General features: G+C 30.3%; 2 protein-coding genes across 3 annotated transcripts; both read left to right on the plus strand.

Annotated features, from left to right (window-relative positions):
• Positions 1 to 1975: 1975 nt before the first annotated feature.
• LOC123220368 (zinc finger BED domain-containing protein RICESLEEPER 4-like) lies at positions 1976 to 19038 on the plus strand. Of its 2 annotated transcripts, none has more exons than XM_044642568.1 (4): positions 1976 to 2399; positions 14560 to 14685; positions 16848 to 16925; positions 17174 to 19038. In XM_044642568.1, exons 1-4 carry the CDS (start codon positions 2355 to 2357, stop codon positions 17885 to 17887), a joined length of 963 nt encoding a protein of 320 aa, XP_044498503.1. In that variant the 5' UTR covers positions 1976 to 2354; the 3' UTR covers positions 17888 to 19038. The 2 variants fall into 2 exon arrangements, with proteins under 2 accessions (XP_044498503.1, XP_044498504.1); XM_044642569.1 differs by lacking the exon at positions 1976 to 2399 and adding an exon at positions 14376 to 14483.
• LOC123220872 (zinc finger BED domain-containing protein DAYSLEEPER-like) lies at positions 18101 to 18943 on the plus strand. The gene has a single exon (XM_044643460.1). The coding sequence runs from the start codon at positions 18101 to 18103 to the stop codon at positions 18941 to 18943; it is 843 nt and encodes a 280-aa protein (XP_044499395.1).
• Positions 19039 to 22638: the final 3600 nt, after the last annotated feature.

Consider the following 22638-nt stretch of genomic DNA (forward strand, 5'->3'; position numbering starts at 1 on the left):
ACTATCTAAGCTAAGACAACTGTTGTTCATGCACTTTGCTAACAAAAAGAACTGAGTAACTCGCAAGCGAGGATGTTCGATGGTGTCTTTTGCATTTTTTCTATATTTGTTACTGCTACCATTCCTTTAATGTTTATTAACAATACAATCAACAGTTGTTTTGGCTCAAGCATCAGGTAAACCAAGAAAATATAAATAAAATGTGATTTGGAGGATCGATTTGTAATTTACAATCCTTGGCTATATTAATTTGAAAGGAAAATTATATTAGTAAATTTTAATAATGATTTTTTTAAACCAAACACAAAAAAAAAAAAAATACAGAAATTGATGCAAGAAAATGTAGAGAGAAATTGAGATTGAAATTGAAATATTGAATAAAAAAATGTAGAAAGGGATTGAAAGAAGAGAATGCAAGGAGAGATTAAGAAATCAGGTTTGGATGTGTGTAGTCAGAGAGTGGGGGAGGGGCTTTATAAAAAAAATAAAATAAAAAATTTTAAACCCAAAGGCTACTAACCCTAGTCAATAGACTTGGCAAATGGTCGGATAAGACTAGGTGCTTGGAGGGTCGAAATGGGTGCAAGTAAAATAGGTATAGATCGAAAATGGTCAAATTATATGGGTAATTATTTTTAGATATTGTACCCGACCTTGTGGGTTATAGACTAATATTAATTTCTCATAATTTTTTTTTGTTTTTATTATTTTAATGTATTCATTTCATAATTTTTAATATTTTCTTTTTAAGTATATAAATATTTTGTAAAGAAATGAAAATTTAATTCAAATTATAAAAAAAAAAATTTTATAGGTTTGAAAAATTTTAGTATAGAACACAGAATAATATAACCAAGTGTGTATTGCTTACATTTTTTAAATTTGTTTTTAATACAAAAAATTTTTTAGTTGAAAGTAGACTTGAGCAAATCATAATATTAATAGTATTAAAAAATATCTAAGCAGATTATGCTGATAAGATATTATAAACGTAAATAATTCAAAAGTCAAAGATGAAAGAAAGATAGAAGATGCGAAGTTTCTTCAATACCGTGAAACCAAGATGGAATGTCAGTTAAAGAGATAATCCACCGCCCATTTCATGTGTCGCTTTCGGTGGAGAACCACCTTTTCATAACATTATTGTAAACAAAAGCATGACCAGTTGCAATTAAAATTCATATTTTATAGGCCAAAGGACTTATTCCTACTCAAAGTATGCTGCATTCCCAAGTTTCTACTTTTTTAATTTTGAAAATCTTAATTATCCATCTATGTGTTGTTAAGTCTGTTAATTTTAAAGGTAAAATCATTATTTTATATATAGTATTAAGAATAAACTAAAATTTTATCTTCTTTTCCTTCACTTAAATTTAAAAAACTAACTTTTCTTTCCTAAACCAAATTTTAAAAAATCACATTTTCCCTTAAGGGTTTAGTTTCAATATCCGATCACTCTTTCTAATGCCATCATCGACTATCTCTCCCTCCCAATGATTCTCTTCCCAACGATTCTCTTTCCTTTGATGGTTTTGCCTCAACGAAATCCCCAATCCCTCTGACACCGTGCGATGTTGTCTCAGAAGATGAATTGTCTTCCTAGATGACAAAGACTAAATTGATCGTCGATCTCATCTTTGTCTGGGAAGACAAGTTGTCTTGTCGTTGTTTGGGAAGACGATCGTCTTCCCAAACGAAGATGAGATCGATGATCAATCTAGTCTTTGTGGTCTGGAAAGACAATTTGTCTTCTCAGATAACGTCGCATGATGCCGAAGGAGTTAGGATCTTGTTGAAGCAAACCGTCAGAGAAAGGGAAACATCGAGAGGGAGAAACGGTCGGCGATGAAGCCAAAGAGAGTGACCGGATATTGAAACTAAACCCTAAGGGGAGAAATGTTATTTTTTAAAACTTAACTTAGGAGAGAAAATTGTTAGTTTTTAAAATTTAAAGAGAACAAATGAGATAAAATTTTAAGAGATTAGAATTTCATTAACTTTAACCATCTATGGGTGGATAAATGAGATTTTCAAAGTTAGGGGTAGAAACTTGGGAATGCACCTTTGGCCTATTTTATATGTATATAATTTTATTGTAAGCAAAAGCATGACCGCTTACCATTAAAGTTCATCTATTATATGATAACAGAGTTGTAAAGGCACGATGGTTGTCAATGACTTAACCAACACTACTCTTTTCTTTTTGACTGCAAGAAGAGTAAGGCTAACAAAGAAAAAGCAAATAAGCCACCACAGATGACCCTAATTTCCGTTTATACAGTGCATGCTCCATCAGTTTCTCTCATTCAAAAGCTTACTTATCAAATTATTTAGGCTCATTTGCAAAGGAAGAGATGGATCTAAGAAACGTTCAAGTGAGTCCTCGAGAGTATTTACAAGTACGTAATAGTTTGCTCTTTCATGTTAAATCAAATTCAATGTTTTCTCTTTCGGATGTCTATGTAATTTATGTAGTTACGAAAGTTTAAAATTAGTGAAGAAATGAAATGTTTGAAAGATTTTGTACAACAGTATCTCAGAAATGAAAGATGACATCATGGACTATTTTCAATCTCTTCGACGAGATATACAGGTAATTTTATATATTTACATGTTTACTACTCTTCACTTTTCATTTTGTTTTTCAAGAAATTAGGATTTGAATTCAAGAAATTAAGTTTGACTAAGCAGAACAGATGGCTAAAATTCATATTTTTGGTTTGAATTCAACATGTTTTCAGGCTTTTGCAGTGATTTTTTTCTTTTTCATTTTAAATATTTTAGATTTTCCTAAGTTAAATATATTTTTGTGTCTCCATATATATATATATATATATATATATATATATATATATATATATATATATATATATATTTATATGTAAAATTGATGGGTGCTTTTGGTTTAAGCTAATATGCCTTGCGTTAGAATATTTTCTCAAGGCCAAAGGATTATTTCCCACCCAAGTTTTAGCCCATTCTCGAAAACACCCTCGTGACATTTCAAAAACCCAAATACCCATTTATAGGTTAACTTTTATTAGAGACAAGGGTAAAATCATCATTTTACCATTAAACCCTAAAAATATATATCATTTTCCCCATTTAATTCGAAAAACTAACAATTTCACTCTAAGATTAAGTTTTAAAAAACTTACCATTTCCACTTTAAGGTTTGAAAATTGTTTTTGACCAACTAATTCGGTGAATAGATGGTGGCAAACAATAAAAGGATGACAAAGAGTTGCCATCATCTAGATGATGAAGGATGACACTTTGTTGAGAAGTGTCATCCAAATCGATGACACTTTGCCGTTGAGAAGCATCATCCAGATCAATGATGCTTCGATTCATTAGAAGTGTTGTCCAGATCGATGACGCTTTGTCTGGACAGTGAGGAGTCATCCCTCATCATCTAGATGATAGACAATGCTTCGTCATCTATATGTCATCTTTTCATTGTTCGACCATTGTTCATTCGTCGGATTAGTTAGTAAAAAATGATTTTCATACCCTAGGGGAGAAATGTAACTTTTTAAAACTTAATTCTAAGGGAAAATTATTAGTTTTTCAAACTAAAGGGGGAAAATAATATAGATTTTTAGGGTTTAGTGGTAAAATAATAATTTTACGCTTGTCTCTAATAAGAAATTCTAACAAAAGGTAATTTATGGGTGGGTGTTTAGGTTTTTGAAATGTCGTTGGTGTGTTTTTTTGAATGAGCTAAAACTTGGGTGGGAAATAGTCCTTTGGCCTTTCTAAAATATTCTTGATGTAATGATATATTAAAACTTTTTAATGTTGTCAAATTATAAAATAAATTAATATAATTATTTTTAGTTGCCCTCTTATTATTAATTTTTTTTTTTGAATATTTTCTATATTATTTGTTATTTCAATTGAAAATTTAGAGTATATTTGTCGAAAGAATTTTATAAGTGTTATCTTAATAATCTTTTAATACCTATCGTGAAGATAGTAATCAAATTAAATACTATATTACTTATCACATCACAATTCATAATAAAAAAAACTAGCATAATAATTTATTAATTGACAAATAAAATATAGTAATGATAATAATAATAGATAGATTATCGGATTAAAAAAAAAATCCCAACCTAAACCGAAGGCCCCATAAAATTTCTTTGCTTTATCAAGTTACCCTTTCAGTTAGATAACTAATTTTGAACAAAATTATGTAATTATTTAATAATATAAAATTTAATATGTATTAACAAAATCATATTCTTTTACATACTTCTTTATATATCACACATCTATACTTGGAAAATGTATATTTTTTAAAGTAGTACTAACTATATAAACAATAGGTACAAATTTAAGTACAAAAGATGATATATCACTATATGATTGCGTGTTTTTTTTTGTAATTTAAAATCGTTCAATTATATAATAACATGTTATTAGTTATGCTTAAGTTTGTACTCATTGTTTGTATACATAAATTTATTTATTTTTTTATCATTAAAATCTAATTCATAATTATTTTTACATAGATTTGAAACTCTATCATACTTCACCAAAATAATTTTATTTTATACAAATTCATTTCCAAGAATAGTTTAAAATTTTCTATTTAATAGAATAATATTAAATAGCCTTTTTTCAAAAAAAAAAAAATTGTATTCCATACAAAGCATGTTTGTCCAATCCAAAATGACAAAGTTTCTCATTTTATTTTTTCCATTGAAAATGAGAAGGATATTGAATCTTCATTGCAATGTGGAGAACCACTAGTATCATCTAGCATCAATGAAACAGATCAACACTATGGACAGGTTCATTTTCTCTTTCTTTATATTATATATTTGAAAGAAATTAAAGTCATAAATGCCTTAATTAATAAAAAAATATATATTCAATAATCTTTAGAATTATTAACCAATGTCTACGTACTTGCTAGCAAAAAATACAAATTGACTTGGTTGCCTTAAATATGTTTCAGAGATTCAGTTTCTCTCCTTGAGCTCAATTTTTATTTGGCTTCTATGGTTTATTAGGTGATAGAGTTGTTTGTATGTTAACAGGAAATCACCCCCAAAATGCCTATTTTGGACCTACTCTGTATCAAGAGAGTGACGTGGTGATGAGTCCAAATATACAAAGTTTATCATGTTCTAAGCGAAAAAGATGGTCAAAGGTTTGGGAGGACTTCACAAAGTATGTCAGCGAAAATGGAAAGGAATGGTCTAAATGTAAACATTGTAAGAAAAAGTTTGTAGGATCGAGTAAGAGTGGAACCACATATCTTAAAAATCATTTAAAAAGTTGCCTAGGTTTGAGAACTTCAGATGGAGTTGCAGATAAAGAAAAAGAGAAAAGTGTGATTGCTCTAGATTTGAATGGTTCTACTTTGGTGCAAAGGATAATTAAGAATGGGCTAAACAGTATCAAGGATGATATTCTTGTTGTTTACAATCAAGAGAAGTGTCAGTTATGTGGATATTTAGATAAACTCCCTTCTGGTTTTAGTGTAACAATTGAGTTGTTGGAATATGGGTTTTGATAAATGAGAATCTGGTTTGTTGATGATAGTTGGGAATTGAGAAACAGGATTATTTATTTCAATGACGGAGATGATGTCTATGAAATTATGAAGTTTGTGCTTGTGGATTGGAACATACACAGAAAAATATGCTTTGTGACTACCTATGATAGAGAAAATGAGAAAGTCGTGAAGAATCTGAAAAATTGGTTCAATGAACAAGGTTCACTTCCTTTCAATAGGACGTTTGTTTTGCATTCGATTTCATTTGCTAAGATTTGCTGGAATTTCAGTTTTCATAATTTGAGAGCAATTTCTCCAAATAAAATTTTAACTAAAGCATCTAATCTTCGGGGTTATGTCAGCACATCACCAAATGACCATAAGTTTAAATGTGCGGTAGAAAAAGCTTTATCCATGGGCAAAATAGTAACTTTACAAAGTGTTGCTCAGACTTGGTATAATAGTGAAAGCTTGTTAGAGTGGGTAATGGGATGTAAAGAAGCGTTTTGTGAACTGGAGCATATAGATCCTCATTTCAAGTTTGTAAGTTTTACAAAGGAGGATTGGGATGATGCTGCTTTATTGTATAGTTGTTGGCAAGTGATAGAGGATTTGAAAAAAGAAATGTTTAACTTGTCAAATGCTGAATATAAAACTGCAAATGCGTATTTCTCACTGGTTTGTCACTTCTTTTTAAGATTGGATCAGTTGAAAAAAAGTGATAATTCTCATTTTCGCACTATTGCATCATGTTGCCAAGAATATGTTGTTGAATATTGGAAGAATTCGGGGTTGATTTTAGAAATGAGTGTCATTTTGGATCGACGGTACAAAATGGAGATGGTAGAATGTTACTACAAAATGATTTATGATAATAATGCTGAGGCACACCTTCAGAAAACGATTGATTATGTCACAAAAATTTTCAATATTTATGTAAAGGGCACGTCATCATCCTCTTCAAGCCATGACTATAATTCTACATCAGAATCAGAACTTAGCTGCTATTTGAGAGACAACAAGTATCCTCAAGATGAAGAATTTGATATTCTACAATGGTGGCGTGACAAATCTCTACTTTATCCAACACTAGCTAGGATGACACGTGATTTATTATCAATACCTTTCAAAACTCCTCATTTAGATTCATCCCTGTCAGATGAATTTGAAGATATTTTAATTTGTAATTCTCTAGATGATGATTTCAAAAACAAATTAGCATGTACAGAATTTTGGTTGAACACCCCTGAAAATTATTAAGTTGTTGAATATGTATGTTATAATTTTTTTTCCCTTTAATATGGATAGGATTAGCACTTTTTTAATAGAAAAATGAAAAAAATATTATACTTCTCAAGTTTTATCTCAGTTGCCATGCCATTTTTACATCTAAGTTGGTGTTCGTCTACAATTTTATCTCAATTGCCTTGTCATTTAACACAACTTCTGCATAGTTATTTAGAACGTAACCTCCATTTATATTCTTTTTCATCAGTGTCTGAAACTTACTAAATAGATAAAAATAAGTAGAAACCTGTTTGAAAGGTAAAAAACTGGGCAACAATGTGAAGCTGTTTGCATATTTGGGCTTCAGTTATTGTGATGGCCGACCTAAATTAACAACAGGACCATAAGCTGCTGTAATTACAAAAGGGTAAAAAAAAAAAATCAACATTCTCATTTTTATTTCAGTCCCAGTTCGCTGATTAGACAAAAACTTACCTTTGTTTTGGCTCACGGTCAGTTGGCCATTAGCCTGCAAAAAAATTTGTGTTCGAATCTAACACAACAAAACTTTTATTGGCTCCTCAAATTTTCAACCTCGAAGTCTATTATATTGTGTGGATTTCATAATAATTATATGAAATGAAAAAGCACGTGTTAATGTGAAGATGGATGACCCTCAACAAATCTAATGAGCAAAAGCAAATTGATTTCCAAGCAGTTTAAAACCTCATTTTCCATTCAAAATTATAAAGCCTGAATTACCATTCGATACTCTGTCCTTCAAAACAAAAGGGAAAAAAAATGCATCAAGAGCCAACAATTTTAGCGGAAAAGCCAAACTCCACCCCACGGTGGATTGATTCATCTATTAAAACTATTTAACAAATGATAATATCTCAATCAAGAGACTAAAAGAGGGAAAAGAAACAACTGAAATCACTTTCTGGCATTCATAAAACACTTTGTTATAGTGCTAAATCAAACCCATCTCACTGTACTTGTTACATATTCTAGTCAAAAGGCAACGAGGTAAACAATCTCTAGGCAAATTTCTCTTCAAAGAAATAAACCCATCTCTCGTTCTTTATATATCTCAACAAAAATTCATCAACCTTAGAATCTGGACTAAAATCTAACCCCAAAAACTCCTGAACTACACTAACAAAGTTGAGTGAGAACTTTTGTCAAACAGTTAGTGGGCTTGGGTCTTTGACAGCCATAGAGACTACACGTTCGGAAAACCTCTCTCAATTGTAAGTGAGAAGTTTAAACCTATATAAGCAAGTCATTGGAATCAATGTGATTGGGCAAATAAGAAACAAAATAGTACCCGAGAAGCCTTAGACCCCGACATCGAGAGATCTTTGAGATATATAGAGTGCGACGGATGATAGACTCGAGGAGAAACTCATGAGCGATAGATGGCGGAAGTAGTGGGGGTGGCTTGTGGTGGTGCGCACGGCTGACTCTGTAAATGGGTTAGAGACTCTTCCCTGCAAATCCAGCCAAGCAAGAAGGCTCCAATTTCATTCGAAAAATTTGTTAATTCCCACATAACTAATATATTCTGTAGGGTGTAAGCAGCTTGAGTTTGACTCGAAAGCCAAACTTGAATGGCTTAAACTTCAGTTAATTATTTATTTTATCTTTTATTTTGTTCATATTTATTAGTATCTAACCGCTTTCAAAGTTTTATTGTTAGAAAAAATATTTTTAAAACCAAAGTGATGATTAAATTGGTTATCTCATTAGTTCATGGTTTAATCAGCTCGATCAATTCAATCGAAGAATCAACTGATTTAACTCATTGTTAAATTATAACGAAAAGATTTTGTTTAAAAATTTATAAAAAATAAAATCAATTAAGATACTCACACATATAGAAATTAGAACATACTCTTTTTAAAGAATAATAATTATTCATCTAATTTCAATGAAACAATTAAAATAAAAAAAGTTTCAATCTCATGATACAAAAAAATATAATTCTGTAAATTATTGTCTATAAAAGATATTTCAATAGATATAAGATACTTTTTTCTTTTTTCTTTTATTTTTGAACTTATTTTTTCTTACAAACTTTTAGAAATTCATCCAATCTAATAAAAATAATTAAATTACTTAAAAATAATTAAAATTTAAAAAATTCAAAATTTTGGACAAATCTAGTTTTAATCGAGTTTGACCAAATCAATAGAAAAACCATTTTTTATATTAACTAGACCAAACTTAGAGTCGATTTTCAATTCAATTGGTTAAATCGATCGATCCAATCTGATTTTAAAATCATTGGTTACAAATACTTCACAATCAAAACATGATTCTTGGATGAATGAAAAAGTATTTCCTTATATATAATTAATAATAAAATTATATATATATATATATATATATATCTATATGATAATTTATGATTTGTGCATCAAATTTGGTGTAAAAAAAAGAAATTGCTCATTAACCAACTCATTGAGTTAGGAGTTAACAACATCGATGCAATAATACAGTTCAACAATTTTAGCCCAATAATACCAAGAAGCATCGCAAACGTATGGGCCTCGTGAATATGTTTTGCTCTACTCCCCTCGTTTGTTAAAAAAATCCAGTCCCTTTTGATAATTCCCGCTTTCACAATTCACATTATATCTAGTTAAATAATTAAGTTGCACGCTAATTTAGAGTTGGATTCCAATTAAGCCAAAACCCTAATATGAATTTATTCGAATTTGACTTAAATTTATAAAGGTTGGTTTATGTTTGAACTCATTTGAAATGGTTGGAAATATTGTCATAGAGTTATCGGTAGAATAAATAGTATTATTAATAGGATAAATATAGTATAATTGAAAAGGTAATCAAACAAAAATTGAGTTAAATTATCAGACTAAATCTCCAGTTTTACTTCAACTAATTGGATCGAGCCAAACAAGAAGTTGGTTTGAACTGGATTCAGGCTCTCACCATATGTACAATTCTAAAAAAAGTAAAGAATAAATTTCTACAGTGGTTCAAAGTTCAAACTATGTTTTAGAAATAAATATATGATAGAAATGAACACAGTGACTTGAATAGCGAAAGTTCTTGCTATGTTTATTAGTTGAACTAGTAGTGCAACAACACAAATAAAAATGAAAATCATTGACACACAAGGAGTCAACATGAAATCACCCTCAAAACTAGAGAGCACAAGCAAGAAAGAAAATAAAACATCAATCTTGTGTGCTTACAAAATCAGGCATCTTTTTTTAGCAATGGGAAGTGTTGGGGAGGTTGCATTTAGTAGGGAGCTGCATGACTTGGTTGAAGTCTATCCCATAAAACCATAACAGCCCAGAGTTCTTGAACATGCAGGAGCACGGCAAGTTAGCCTTGGATAGTGCCAAGCCTAGAGTTCAAATCTTTGGCTTTCTGTGATTTCCATTTCGAGACACCACAGCTTTAATTCTAAATAATGATTTTTTTGGGCATAAAATCAACCTTTTGGAAATAGTTTTTCCGTGATTGGGGTGTATAAATTTCCTCTGGTAACTGGCAAACCTAAGATCTTAATAATCATGTGCATTTCTGTCTTTTCAGTTCACAGGATTTCTTGGGCCATACATGGAAGATGGTCACTCCAAGGGATGGAAGCATTAGATTGACTTTGGATAGTCTTGTAGTGATTTCTTTTATTGATGTAAGCCTTCTAAGGTGACTGATTTCTGCCGTATTTTTTTTCTTCTTTCATTTCTTTAATGATGAGAAATATGCCATGTATAGCTTTAGATGGCACTTTATCCTTCGTATGCTTGTTTTTGCATCAGTCCCCAACCTTTTATAGTGATCGGGAAAAATCAGCAGAAAATCATCACTGCTTAATGATTCGAATTTGGATTTTGGTTTTGAGTAACGATTTCTGATACATCATTTTACTTGACCCACAATATGGTTCCTGATTTTAATTTGGATCCATGCTGTTTTTTTTGTTTTTTTTTATTTGGTTAACCAGGGAGTCCCGCCATATTGGTTGGATAAGTAAATCCTGGGCTACAATAACCAACCTACAATCATTGCATCAGATAAGTCGAGGTTTCACAAACGTAGTAGAGATTCGAACTTAAACCTTCTCTTTGGAGATTTTAATGCAAAGGGTTTTGCAAGCGTAATAGAAACTCGAACTCAGGTTCTCTCTCTAGAGGTTTTAATGTTTTATCAGTTTTATCAACTCTCTGGGTCACAGATCCATACTTCTTTTGTCTCACAGTTTTCTAATTACTTTAAACTAGTTACAATTCTTTTCTTGGAGACTAGATTGTTAAGAGGAGCATGCTTGGTTGTTATACTGCGCCACTGTCCATTTACTCGGTTTTTATTCCGTGTTATTTGATCTTTAGGCCAGAGTTAATACATGGGTAAGATTGGACAAATATGTTAGCATAATAGCCACCATATGTTAGCATGTGTTGCCACTGCCACTGGTACCTTTTATTTTGGTCCATTCATAGGTGTCACCACCAACATGGGAGGATGATGATGAAATGTAATTTGGGCTCAAATAGTCTACCTGTGTGGATACTTAACCTCAATCCAGTTTTTATTATAAGAACAACATTTAGGTTTCAAATAGGAGAAGAACAAAAAATATTCTAGGGTTTTGTAATTTAGGCAGCCAATCTTGGCTAATTTGGGGAGGTGTCTGACAACTTGAACTGCCAGAAAATGAGAAGTTTCAAACTTTTGAACTTTTCAGAATGAGAGGTTTCGAACTCTACAAATTGTTTAATTTATTTTTATAATCATTTTATTAATGAAATAATTTTCAGTTTATTATATTTTTGTGTTTTAATTTTCTATTTTAGATCAATAAGAGGATGAGTTCCTAACTATTCCTGTTTCGTTTCAGGAAAAAAAACCTCTGCTATTACTGTACGGTTCTGGTAGGTCCAGTCGGCGGTGAGGAGTATCTCTACGGTTAACTTTTGGCAACTCTTTTTCTCCCCTTTCCCCGTAAGTGCTTCCTCGTTGCCCCGTAAAAAAGAAAAACAGCTGAAAAATATCCCAAGAAATGCTGCATCAAAATTAAAATACGATATTTTTGTTTATTTTGTGTATTTATTCCTACCTAGTTTGCAAAAGTAGAAAGCATACACGACTAAAATTAATTTTACAAATTTGTTTTTCTTTTTCTAAATACTTATAATTTTACCTTAAAATCAGTATGTTAGTAAATGACTTAATACATATATTTATTTATTTATTGAATATCATAACATTTATAAAACTTTCCTTTTCAATTTAAAATTACAATTTATTTTTCAAGATCTTCCGATTGTATAATAATATTGAAAATACTCATCATGAATATATATATATCTTTGTTTTTCGGGTTGTAACCAAGGGTCCTTGCAATCAGTCGATCGCAAGTCATGCTATACCGGCTTTAATATGGCTCACTGTACTTGTGGACTACATCGGTCACCGCACATAACACTACTCTTAAAAATAGGGGGACTGTGGTCTATGGAGACTATCACTGTAGTTAAAGAAGTCCTCATATTCATCTCTTCGTCTTTTGGTTAGTCTAGGCTTCATTAGAAAATGCATTTGTCAAATGGATGGTTACATATAATAATTTTGTGTTTCTTTTGCTTTTATTGAATGGTTTGAGATGTCATCTGACAAAACATGGCATCGTTAGTTGTATAAATAGATTCAAGTAACTCAAAATGAAATTTGAGGAATCTCTAGAATTTTATGTTCTCTTCAAACAGTTGCTGAGCAGAAATTATTTCTTAATGTGAAGGAAAATGACAGAATTAGACCTACCCACCAATTGTCTTATTGTCAAACACAGGATGATTGTTGATTAAATATACAAAGTAGTTTTTTAGAATTAATTTAAGACTAACAATGAAAGAGCAAAGGAGCCACCACTGATGATGACCCTAATTTCAATCTATACACTGCGAGCTTCATCAAGTTCTCTCGTTCAAAAGCTTTGCGAGAAAAAAAAGAATTTACTAATATAATTTTTTTTTTCAAATTAATACAATCAAGAATTGTAAATTACATATTGTTCTTTTAAATTACATTTTGTTTATATTTTTAAATGATATAAAATCATTTTTTTATTACTAATTATCATATTTAATTAAAGAAAACTCTTTATTTTGTTGGTCGCTATAATAGACTTGTTTTCTCTGACTACGTCTTCTTGATCTACCAGACGTTTAAACTGGGACAACTGTTATTTATATACTTTGCCAAAAAGAAGAACGAGTAACTTGTATGCATAGTCATTCGACAATGACTCTTGCATTTTTTTTGTGCTTGTTATTACTACCATTCTTTTAATATTTATTAACAATATAATCAATAGTTGTTCTGGCTCAAGTGTTAAGTAAGCCAAGAAAACATAGTTAAAAAAAATAAGTCCATCGCGGCATCACCAATAAAATAAAGAATTTCTTAAATTAGATATGATAATTAATAATAGAAATTGATTTTACATTATTTTAAAATATAAATAAAATGTGATTTGAATAATCTACTTGCAATTTACAATCCTCGGCTATATTAACTTGAAAGGAAAATTATATTAGTAAATCTTAATAATGATTTTTTTAAAATCAAACACAAAAAAATAAATACAGAAATTGATGCAAAAAATGTAGAGAGAAATTGAGATTGAAATTGAAATATTAAATGAAAAAATGTAGAAAGGGATTGAAAGAAGAGAATGTAGGGAGAGTGTGTGGTTAGAGAGTGGGGGAAGGGATTTATAAAAAAATAAAATAAAAAAATTTAAACCCAAAGGCTACTAGCCCTAGTCAGTAGACCTAGCAAATGGTCGGGTAAGGCTCAGTGTCTAGTGGGTTGAAGCGGGTGTAGGTAAAATAGGTATAGATCGAAAACGGTCAAGTTATATGGGTAATCATTGTTAAATGCCGTACCTAACCTTTTGGATTACCCATTTATTTTAATTTCTCATAATTACTCTTTTGTTTTTATTAATTTAATGTATTCATTTCATAATTTTCAATATTTTTCTTTTTTAATATATAAATATTTTTTAGAGGAACGAAAATTTAACTTAAATTATAAAAATGTTATCTACAGATTTGAAAAATTTTAGTATTGTACATGGAATAATATAACAAAGTGTATATTGCTCGCATTTTTTAAATTTGTTTTTAAGACAATAAATTCTTTAATTGAGAGTGGATGTGAGCAAATCATGGTATTAATAGTATTAAAAAATATCTCAGCAAATTGTGTTGATAACATATTGTAAACGTAGATAATTCAAAGGGGAAAGATGGAAGAAAGATAGAAGATGTGAAGTTTCTTCGATACGACGAAACCAAGATGGAATGCCAATTAAACTTAATCCACCGCCCATTTCATGAATTGCTTTCGGCGGAGAAAAAACATTATTCTTTTCATAACATGTATAACATTATTGTAAGCAAAAGCATGACCACTTACAATTAAAGTTCATATATTATATGATAACAGTGTTGTAAATGCAGGATGCTTGTCAATGACTTAACCAACACTACTCTTTTCTTTTTGACTGCAAGAAGAGTAAGGCTAACAATGAAAAAGCAAAGAAGCCACCACTGATGACCCTAATTTCCATTTATACAGTGCATGCTCCATCAGTTTCTCTCATTCAAAAGCTTACGAATCAAATAATTTAGGCTCATTTGCAAAGAAAGAGATGGATCTAAGAAACGTTCAAGTGAGTCCTCGAGAGTATTTACAAGTAAGTAATAGTTTTCTCTTTCATGTTAAATCAATTTCAATGTTTCCTCTTTCTGATTTCTGTGTAATTTACGTAGTTAAGAAAGTTCAAAATTAGTGAAGAAATGAAATGTTTAAAAGATTTTGTACAACAATACAACAATATCCCAGAAATAAGAGATGACATCATTGACTATCTTCAATCTCTTCGACGAGATCTACAGGTAATCTTACATGTTTACTACTCTTAACTTTTCATTTTGTTTTTCAAGAAATTAAGATTAACCAGGCAGAATCAATGGCTAAAATTCAACATGTTTTCAAGCTTTTGGAGTGATTTTCTTTTTCTTTTTCATTTTAAATATTTTAGATTTTGCTAAGTTAAATATATTTTTGTGTATTGTTATATATATGTGCGTGTGTGTGTTTGTGTGTAAAATTGTTGGGTGCTTTGGGTTTAAGCTAATATGCCTTGTGTTAGAATATTTTCTTTGTATATTTTCTAAAAGGCCAAATAACTATTTCCAACCCAAGTTTTAGCCCATTCTCAACAACACACTAGTGACGTTTCAAAAACCCAAACATTTACCCATAGATTAACTTTTGTTAGAGATAAGGGTAAAATCATTATTTTATCACAAACCCTAAAAATCTATATCATTTTCTCCCTTAGTTTGAAAAACTAACAATTTTCCACTAAGATTAAATTTTAAAAACTTACCATTTCCACCTTAGGGTTTGAAAATCATTTTTAGCGAACTAATTTGGTGAACAAACGGTGGCAAACAATGAAAGGATGACATTTGGACAACAAAGAGTCGTCCATCATCTAAACGATGAAGGATGATGCTTCATCAAGAAGCGTTGTCCAGAATGATGATGCTTCATCGTTGACAATCATCATCCAAATCAATGACACTTCATCGAGAAGCATCGTCTAGATCAACGATGCTTCATTGAGAAGTGTTATCCAGGTTGATGACGCTTTTTTGAGAAGTGTCATCCAGATCTAGACAATGCTTCGTCTGGATGAAAATGAGTCATCCTTCATCGTTTAGATGATAGATGATATTTCGTCATCCATATGTCATCCTTTCATTGTCCGATCATTGTCCGATCATTGTCCGTTCGTCAAATTAGTTGGTTGAAAAATGATTTTCAAACCCTGGGGGGAAATGTAGCTTTTTAAAACTTAATCATTAGGGAAAATTGTTTTTTTTTTCAAACTAAGGGGGGAAATGATATAGATTTTTAGGGATTTAGGATTTAGTGGTAAAATGATGATTTTACCCTTATCTTTAACAGAAAATTCTAATAAAAGTTAGCCTATGAGTAGGTGTTGAAATTTTTGAAATACTGTAGGTGTGTTTCTGAAAATGGGCTAAAACTTGGGTGGGAAATAGTCCTTTGGCGTTGCTAAAATATTCTTTATGTAATGATATATGAAAAATTTTTAATGTTGTGAAATTATAAAATAGGTTAATTAAATTATTTTTAGTTGTCCTCTTATTATTATAATTTTTTGAATATTTTCTATATTTTTTGTTATTTTAATTTAAAATTTAGGGTATATTTATCCAAAGAATTTTATGTGTAAAATATTATCTTGGTAATATTTTAATATCTATTATAATAATAGTAATAAAATTAACTACTATGTTACCTATCACATCACAATTTATAATAAAAAACTAACATAATAATTTATTAGTTGACAAATAAAATATGGTAATAATAGTAATAAAAGATAAATTACTTGGATAAAAAAAGATCATCCCAACCTAAACCAAAGGCCCCATAAAATTTCTTTGCTTTATCAAGTTAAACTTTAGGTAAGATAACTAATTTTGAACAAAATTATGTAATTATTTAATAATATAAAATTTAATATGTATTAACGAAATCATATTCTTTTGCATACTTCTTTATTTATCACACATCTATACTTAGAAAATATATATTTTTTAGAATAGTCCTATGTGCATAAACAATGGGTACAAATTTAAGTATAAAAAATGATATATAACCATATGATTAAGTGTTATTTTTTTTTAAATTTAAAATCATTCAATTACATAATAACATATCATCAGTTATACTCAAGTTTGTACTCATTGTTTGTTTACATAGTTTTATTTATTTTTTATCATTAAAATGTAATTCATAATTATTTTTATATAGATCTGAAACTCTTTCATACTCCAACAAAATAATTTTATTTTATACAAATTCATTTTCAAGAATAGTTTAAAATTTTCTATATAATTGAATAACATTAAATAGCCTTTTTTTTCAAAGAAACAAAATTATATTTTATACAAAGCATGTTTGTCCAATCCAAAATGACCCCATTTCTTATTTTATTTTTTCCATTAAAAATGAGAAGGATATTGAATCTTCATTGCAACGTGGAGAACCACCTGTATTTTCCAACATCAATGAAACAGATCGACACCATGGACAGGTTTTTTTTCTCTCTCTTTATATTATATATTTGAAAGAAATTAAAGTCATAAATGCCTCAATTAATAAAGAAAAATATATATTGTGTAATCTTTAGAAATCTTAAATATGTTTTAGTAATCTTTGAAATTTTACAAATTAACTTGGTTTCTTTAAATATGTTTAAGAGATTTAGTTGCTCGTCTTGAGCTCAATTTTTATTTGGCTTCTATGGTTTATTAGGTGATAGAGATGTTTGTGTGTTAACAGGAAATCACTCAACAAAATGCCTATTTTGGACCTATTCTAAATGAAGAGAGTGACGTAGTGATGAGTCCAAATGCACAAAGTTTATCATGTTCTAAACGAAAAAGATGGTCAAAGGTTTGGGATGATTTCACAAAGTATGTAGGTGAAGATGGAAAAGAACAAGCTAGGTGTAAACATTGTAAGAAAGAGTTTGTAGGATCAAGTAAAAGTGGAACCACACATCTCAAAAATCATTTACAAAGTTGCGTTGGTTTGAGAAATCCAAGTGCAGTTGCAGACAAAGTAAAAGAGAAAAGTATGATTGGTCCGAATTTGAATGGCTCTGATTTTGTGCGAAGGATAATTAAGTATGGGCTAAGCGGCTTCAAGGATGATATTCTTGTTGTTTATGAACAAGAGAAGTGTAAATCTCGTGGATATATAGATAAGCTCCCTTCTCGTTTTAACGTAACAATTGAGAGGGGGCTGTGGAGGCCTTTTTGGTTTATGAGAATTTGGTTTGTTGATGATAGTTGGGAATTGAGAAACATTATTATTTTTGTGGCAAAATGTGAAGATGAGGATGAAGATGAAGATGAAGATGAAGACGAAGATTATTACTGTGAAATTTTGAAGTCTTTGCTTGTGGACTGGAACATACATAGAAAAATATGTTCTATGTTTATCAAGGATGGAAAAGGATACGAGGAAGTTACCAAGAATTTGAACAACTAGTTCAACAATGGAGGTTCACTACCTTTTATTGGGACAGTTGTTTCGGGTTATGCTTTATTAAAGATATTTGATTGGGATTTTTTAAATCATTTGAAAGAAATTTCGCCAAATAATATTATTGGTAAAGCGTCTAAGCTTAGGGACTACATCTGCACACCTTCCAATGATCAAAAGTTTGGATATGCGACATATCTAGCTCAATCCAAAGGCAAAATGGTGACTTCCGAAATTGTTCCTCGTTCGTCGATTGAGATTGACGTTCTGCTTGGGTGGGTAATGGGATGTAAAGAAGCATTTAGTGAATTGGAGCATATAGATCCCGATTTCAAGTTTATCAATTTTACAAAAGAGGATTGGGATGATGCAACTTTATTGTATGGTAGTTGGCAAGTGCTACATGATTTCAAAGAGGAAATTTTTAACTTGGTAGATCCTACATGTAAAACCGTCAGTGTGAATTTCGAAATAGTTCGTGACGTCTTTTTTAAATTGGTTCAATTGAGGAAAAGTGATAATTATTACATCTGCCACATTGCATCACTTTTCAAAGAAAATCTTGCAAAATATTGGAAGAATTCTAGGTCAATTTTAGAAGTCAGGGTCATTTTGGATCCACGGTGTAAATTGGAGATGGTAGAAAATATCTACAAAATGATTTATGATAATGATTCTGAGATACACCTTCAAAAAGCGATTGATGATGTTACAAATATTTTCAATGAATATGTAAAAGGCATGTCATCATCCTCTTCAAGCCATGACTATAGTGCTTCACTTGAATCAGAATTCAGCTGTTATTTGAGAGATGAGTATCCTCAAGATGAAAGGTTTGATATTCTACAATGGTGGCGTGACAAATCTCAAATTTATCCAACAGTGGCTAGAATGACACGTGATTTCTTTTCAATACCTATTAAGATTCCTTGTTTAGATTCTTCCTTGTGGTATGCATTTCAAGGTATTCATGCTAGTAATAGTTGCCATGATCTCAATGATGACTTCAAATCCAAATTGGCATGTACAAAAAATTGGTTGAATGTCTTTGAAAATAATTAATTAAGTTGTTGAATATATGTTATAATTTTTGTCCTTTTAATGTGGAAAGGATTAACATTTTGTTATATAAAAATGATAAAATATTATGCTTCTCAGGGTTTTTCGTCAATTGCCATATGGTGTGTACATCTTGATTGCCAGTTTATAAATATCATTTTATCTTTGAGATTTAAAATATTATAATAACATCTCTATTGGATTGACTTATGTATAGTACTTAGAGTTGTAAATGTCATTTTGAAAAATTTATTACAGACAAATAGACATTTTTTCTTATCTTATTTAAAAAAATTACTACATCCATCTCATATAATTTGACATATTATAATAGCCCTGATAGTTTGTAATATAATCTTTTCACCCCTAATATGTTGTATTTTGTCCAATTTTTTAAGTGTGTGATTATCATTTTTGTAACTAATAGAGAGCATAGTGAAAATTTAAATATTAGAAAATAAATACAAACTTTTTTCAAATTTCCAAAACCCTTCAAAACATTTATTAACACCCTAATGTTTTAAAATTGTAGTTTTTCCTTAAATATATGATTATATGTCATTGACACTTATTTTTACTTGTATTAGTTATTTTTTTTTATTTTTAATTGAAATTAACATAAATTTGGAGTTAAAAATTATTAAATAAAATTTTAGGGATAAAGTGCTATTTAGCTTGAGATTTTTTTTTTAATCTTTTCAACAATTTTATAAAAAATTTAATACACCAATTGGGAAAATGACTATTTCAAACTCAAAGAGTGGAAATACATTATTTCACCAAACCTTGGTTTGGAAAAAGTCATTCCATCTAAATTAGTTGGGAAACCAATAGGGTTTTTAAGTATACTTGATGAAGGGGTAGCTTAGGTCGGGTGCATGTTGGGTTGATATAAGTGTGGGTAAAACAGGTACGTGTCGAAAAAGAGTCAAGTTTCCAAAACCCATACTCGACCCTATGGGTACATGTCAACTCGCAAGTTACTTGCTAATTTATTTTTTTACTGTTTCTCTTTTGTTTTTATTATTTTAAACTATTCATTTCATAATTTTCAATAATTTGAAATATGTGAAATTTGTGTTGAGTGTATTGCAAGTTTAATGTTGAAGAGAAAGACTAAGATGAATAGGAAAAAAGTGATGGGTGACCTACGGGCATACCCAACCCACCCGAAAAATTCATTATCCATGGATATAGATCCAAAATTCTAAAACCCGAACCCATTTTTAGATGGGTCTTGCAAGTAACTCACCCATTTTGCAAGATTTATTTTTAAAGTTGTTATGAGTTGCAATTAAATATTAGCGAATTGATTCCAAGATCTTAGTTTGTCACATGTTAATATGTTATGCTTGTTTTATATATTTATTTTTAGTACACGTAATCAAGGTTTTTAAAACCAGACCGGAGTAAAAACCGTTTTGAGTAGTGGCTTTGGTTGGACCGGTTGGACCGTTTGATCCGGCTGATTCGACCGGTTACCCTTGAGAATCACTGCACACTCAACTAATTCATTCTTATTAGTTTCACAACCTATCAAATCTTGCAGACTCTCATTTAAGCTCCGCTCATCAAACAAATTACAATTGGAGGAACTAAAAAGCTCTGATTCTATCTTACTTAGAATTTTATCTACCCAATATTCAGCATCTAAAGGCTTCCACTCACCATTCTCAATAAACTCAATCACTTTACCGGGAATCTGAAACTCCAATTCCACCCCATCAAGATTCCTCCAATGAAACTCTCTGGAATGCTTTCTATACAACCCCAAACCTCCAAACTTCAGGCGACAATCACAACACTCCCAACACATCCAAGTTTTGTGTTCTTTAGCAAAATCAATGGCTTCCTTGTCTACCAAATGAACATTTATTGATTTTCAGTTTCTTTGAAGCTCTTCAAGACTCACTTTAAAGAAATCCCTTTTCTTCTCAGCATTTAATGTATTCCAGAAGGACATATATTCCACTCTCTTTACATCATAAACCTCATAGTACTTCTCCATACCGTTTTGAGTACGCAGGACTGAAGCAATGGCGTCGACGGCAACACAGGTCTAGATTTGAGCAACGTCGGCAACGCTGGAAACAATTTCTATTGAAGTGGTATACGTAAAATTAAAAAGGTAAAAAAGAAAAGGTGTAGTAAAAAACTGTGGCACAATAAAAAATAATATTTTATTAATTTATTTTACACTGCATCTGTTGACTCAACAGTGAATGTGCTGGGCCGGTTTGGAATTGTGAACCGGATTAGACCGCAAGTTGCAGTTATTTTATCTATCGCCCGCTACCACCACATATTTCTTTGTAAAATTTATCTATCAAATCCACATGTTCTAAATTCAAATAACCCCTTTAATATTTTTACTTGTTTGATTTTCAACAAGAGTTTTCTATTCTTTAAAAAATCAAATGCTTGATCTTTACTCTTCAAAAAATACATCTAAACTCTTCTAGAATAATCATCAACAAATGTTAAGAAATAATGTGCATTAGAGAGGGAATTAGGTAGTAGTGGAGATCCCTATAAGTTTGAATGAATGTAATCTAGCACCTGTTTAGATCTATGAGTTGTTGTAGTGAACTTTAGTCTTTTACCTTTACCTAAAACACAATTTTTACAAAAATCTAAAACATCAATTCTGTTAGAATCTATTAGTTTATGTTTAACCAACTCTTGCAACCCCATCAAACTTAGATGCCCTAGTCTTTTATGACATAAGATATTGTCATCGGTTTTGTTAAACTTAGGAATGATTGAATCCCCTACAACTAAACCTACATCCAAGTTAAAAGTGTTTTCTCTAGTCCAATCCACTAATAATAGTTTAGTTTCAACAATACAACAAGAGTTTCTAAGATTAACAATGCAAAGTTACAACAATAATCTAAACACAGAAGAGCAAAGGAAGAAACGACCTTCTCATAGACCGGGAAACTCAAAACCGACACAATCAAAGCAAACCAAAAAGCCTTAGGTAGCCTCCAAAGAGAATGCAATGCGTCAAAACTAAAGGAAAGAAGTGATCTATTTTAATTCCCCTATAATTATCTCTCTAATAAGGTTGGGTTAATATCTAACCCTTGGTTTTACTTAAATGCCCTTGCATTCTAAGCTAAAGACATCACAACCCTTACACAACTAATTACCAGAATGCCCTCGTCAATTTGAGACACAAAATAACATATCTAATTGCCACTAGACCAAACATAACATATGTTATTCACATTGTTAGATAATTCATGGTTGGTCCTTATACTACTCACTTTAAGACAATACTTAGCATCTTTGGATATATCAAGAGTAGTTTGTTCTACAGTTTTCATTTTTATGTTAAATAATCATTTTAAAAAAATATAAGAAATGGAAACGTGAGAAAACTTATAAATATAAAAAATATAAGGGTTTTTTTATAAATACTAAATTTTTTAGAATAAAAATACATAAACTTGTATAATATAAAACTAAATAATAAAAAAAATAAAGAGAAAAAATATTATAAAATAGAATCATAAAACCTATTGTAAATTGTTTTTAAGCAAACGTATGTAGATATTTAAGAAAAAAGCAACAATATACACTAATTTATATGATATGTTGGGAAAAAGATGAGTAACACATCAAAAAGTAGAGAGGAGATGAATTCAATATGAGATTTAAAGATATTTTCGATTTGAAAATATAAAAGATAT

The sequence above is a fragment of the Mangifera indica genome, chromosome 7 (genome assembly GCF_011075055.1).
Source record: "Mangifera indica cultivar Alphonso chromosome 7, CATAS_Mindica_2.1, whole genome shotgun sequence".
Taxonomy (NCBI): Eukaryota; Viridiplantae; Streptophyta; class Magnoliopsida; order Sapindales; family Anacardiaceae; genus Mangifera; species Mangifera indica.